The sequence below is a fragment of the Arachis hypogaea genome, chromosome 17 (assembly GCF_003086295.3).
Source record: "Arachis hypogaea cultivar Tifrunner chromosome 17, arahy.Tifrunner.gnm2.J5K5, whole genome shotgun sequence".
Classification (NCBI taxonomy): domain Eukaryota; kingdom Viridiplantae; phylum Streptophyta; class Magnoliopsida; order Fabales; family Fabaceae; genus Arachis; species Arachis hypogaea.
In genome coordinates this window covers 126,557,142-126,560,939 of record NC_092052.1, presented here as the reverse complement: position 1 = coordinate 126,560,939, position 3,798 = coordinate 126,557,142, and the positions used below count along the sequence as shown (strand labels likewise).

The window sequence follows — 3,798 nt, the reverse complement described above, 5'->3', positions numbered from 1 at the left end:
CCTGCAACTCAAACGTTCAAAGAAGACATAATCAGAGCTATTTTTAATATAATATCCAACCCTTGTGATTTTCATGGGATCCTAAGCATCAAACAATACCCTTTATCTCATTCAAATCAAGCATCATCATGAAAAATGAGAATCCTTCGACCTTACAACACAAAAAATTGAAAGGGAATAAAAAGTGTATAGGAAAAGAAAGATCAATAAAAAGGGTGCACACAGAGGACATAATAAAATAGAAGACAATAGCTCTGGATATATAGGAAAATGGAGTTTGAGAACAACATCCATGATGGACCAAAAAAAAAAAACCAATTGAACAAGTTCTCATCAAAATTCTAGGTTTTCCAAATCTCAAAATTAGAGCTTTTTTCAATAAAAGCGGCATGAATTCAGGGAGGAGGTGAGTGAAGTGAGACTAACATTTATGCCTCAATATAATTCAACTCTAACTAACTTAGATTAATCAAGTAATCAGCTTACTTATCTGCTTAAACAAGTGTTGGGAATTCAAATTTTGCCTTGTGCATGCAGCAACCAATTAGTCAGCGATAAACCTTTAAATGGAGCTTAGATCCGCGACGGATTAATCCTTAACCTAGATACCGTAACCAACCAAAAAATATATAATTCAACCCACTGCCACCGTTACCTATACTACTATAGACATCGTCGGTGTTCTGTAACCTGTTCGATATCGACATCCTCTTCAACCGTTCTCCTACATTAAAAATCTATAATTTCACATTAAAGAGAATAATAATTTTTTCACACACAAAAAAGGATAAAATTGGTGCAAGCAATTGGTTCGAAAAAGAAAAAGCAATGGTTTAGTGAAGTGGATGGAAGAACGAAGGATGAAATTGTGCCTAAAGAAAAAAAAGTTCAAAGAAAAATCTGATTTTAGAGGAAAAAGAAGGAGAAAAAGGAAGCCGCATTTGAGTTGCAAAGAGGGAATTTTTAGTTCCTGCAACTATTTGGCCTTCACATCTAGTAGATAACATTTATTTAGAGGTATTGGGATGAAAATTAGGAGATTGAGATTCAATATCTTAATACTTCTAAAAAGTAGAGACACAGAAGATTGAAATTTTTGGAGACGGAGACTAAAACTTTAATAACATTTTATACCTAAAATATCACATTTCAATTAATTAATTACAACTTTATTTTTTATGTAAATTAAATTAGAATTTTATTCTTATTTCAGTCTCTATCTCTCACTTTATACCAAATACAATACTAAAATTTATTTCAATTTTTTGTCTCTTAAGTTCTATCTCTCAATCTCAACCTCTCAATCTTTGTATTAATAAATAACATTTTAGACTTCATCTGTAATTTCAAAATAATTTAGGTGCACTATATTATTCAAATAAAAAGTCAGATATTCACTCTATATTAAATTCTCATATAATAACACCTTATAAAATTTAGTGGAAGAGAAAAGGAACACAAAAACATAAATAAAAAAAATTTGCACCATTTACATTAATGAGCTTGCAACTTTATGTTTGTTCTTGTATATAGCCGGTTATTAACAAATGACTACAAATTAAATTAAATTAAGTTTCAAGCAACAACGGTGATTCCATTATTGTCTTGAGAAGATGAAGGTTGTAATGCACGGATTCGAATTTCGTACTTTGTATAACTTGAGGGTTCGGATTCAGCAGCTCCAACTGAGACAAGAGGAATGGATGAAGATGAAGTGTTATAAGCGTATCCAATGTGGTTGCAACATTTGCGACAAATAAGCTTGGTTTTGCGGCGGAACAAACGCCATGAGAGTTTAGATAAGTTAGGGGCGCACTCGATTTCATCGACATGGCCAAATCTATCATCATCGATGTTGGAGAACGTTATGATGCCTCGCTTTATGGATTTCCCATATTTTGAACCGATTGTTGAGATGTCACGGTTCGAGGAAGATAGGTTAAGCTCATAACCGCAGCTACCACAGCTGCCATAGACATAAAAAGAAGAAGAAATAAAAATCAATTATAAAGTGATTTTGAGTAATAATTTATTTTATTATAATTTATTTTGATATCAAAATTAAATTTAAAAAATTAATTTAATATAAATTTTCGTTTGCAAACTTTAATCCAAACACACTTAAACAAAATTCGGAATTGTTGCGAGTTATTAGTGTTCTGTTTTCAAGTGAAGTATATAAAATTTGGCTGGGTGGCTTCAAAAAGGGACTCGATGATCAGTGATTAATCACTGTATAGCAACAAAAAGAATCTAATTATTCAGATGGATCTGTGATTGAAGTAAAATTAAAGAATATTCGAGCAGAGAGAGGGGTAGAGAGAGAACCTGTAACGTACATCCCTGTGAGAAGTGGAACGAGCATCAGAAATAGAAGGCATGCTGTGATTGAGAGGAAGAAGAAGGGCCGCACTTGCAGGACACAAGACAAATGAGGAAAAACGAAAAGGAAACGGACTCGTTGGTAGTTAGTGTTTGTGCCGTTTACTATGGAATATGGAGAGAGAGAGAGCGAGAGAGAAGAAACTAGAAAGCGTGTAGACGACACCACGACGTTGACGTTGACGTTGACGCTAACGCCACGCTGTTTCGCAAAGTGTTAAATCTAATTCCTAAATGGCGATATACTACATGGATGGACGGCTCAGGTTTAAGAAGGAAAAAAGATCACCTAAAATTGAAAAGAAAAAATATAAAGTACTAATATATTATCTGCCAATTTATTATCAATAATAATTAATTATTATATCTTAAACACATATATAAAAAAATACATCTAGAAAATATATTTATAAAGACACTTTTATTAAATGCAGCCATAAAAAAGACATTTTTATTAGACACATCCACAAAAACACTTCCATTAAATACAATTATAAATAAGAGGTGGCAGAAATTCTGTTGATAACGTAGCAGGATTGAATTGAAAATTGATAAGAAAAAAAATATTAATCATGATTAAATTTGTAACTTTTAGTTTTTAAACAAAGCTAATAATTTAATTTTCATGCATACATTCAAATATTCAATTATGTATTATTATATCTTTAAAATTAATTAATTTATAAATTCGTTATTTAAAAAATATTCAAATATATGAATTTGATTGAATTACTAAATTTTTGATACTGTCAGTGACGGATCCAGAAAATTTTGTGAGTGGGGGCAAAATATACATAATATGATAATATTTTTTATAATTATATTTTATTATTATAAAATATAATTAGTCTTTAAATTATCTAATCAACAAATTAAAATACTAAAAGAATAATTTAAATAATAATATATAAATTAAAATTCCATTTTTTTAGGTTTTATATATTGAAAAGATTAAATAATATTTTCATTCTCAATACAATCAAATGTCTTTCTTTTTATATATGTCGGTTAAATAATTATTTAAAAATTCATCTCTCATACAATTACAAAATTGATTCTTTATATTATTCATATTTAAAAAGTTTTTTCAACTGATGTTATCCAAAAAAAACTAAAGTTAACTTAAAAAAAAACACCAACGAATAAACAGTATTATTTTGATTTCTTATTTTATTATTATTATTATTATTATTATTATTATTATTATTATTATTATTATTATTATTATTTAACCATTTTTTATTTAATAGTCAATATAAGATTAATATTTTTATTAGTCATTTTTAATTTAATATTAAAATTATTTTAATAAGATAATCTATTTAATTTGAAATTAATTTAACAGAATAATTTTATATATTTATAATCAAATCTAATAAAATATTAGGCGAAATTCTATTGACTATCAAATATTTA

General features: G+C 28.3%; 1 protein-coding gene across 3 annotated transcripts; it reads right to left on the bottom strand.

Annotated features, from left to right (window-relative positions):
- Positions 1-231: 231 nt before the first annotated feature.
- On the bottom strand, positions 232-2,593 carry LOC112766389 (uncharacterized protein At4g08330, chloroplastic-like). 3 transcript variants are annotated; one of them, XM_072222092.1, is made up of 3 exons: positions 2,329-2,513; positions 1,649-1,966; positions 232-737 (listed from the first exon to the last, which is right to left on the bottom strand). In XM_072222092.1, exons 1-3 carry the CDS (start codon positions 2,379-2,381, stop codon positions 725-727), a joined length of 384 nt encoding a protein of 127 aa, XP_072078193.1. In that variant the 5' UTR covers positions 2,382-2,513; the 3' UTR covers positions 232-724. The 3 variants fall into 3 exon arrangements, with proteins under 3 accessions (XP_072078193.1, XP_072078192.1, XP_025668065.1); XM_072222091.1 differs by having other exon boundaries at positions 232-724; positions 2,329-2,502; XM_025812280.3 differs by lacking the exon at positions 232-737 and having other exon boundaries at positions 1,467-1,966; positions 2,329-2,593.
- Between the last annotated feature and the right edge of the window lie 1,205 nt (positions 2,594-3,798).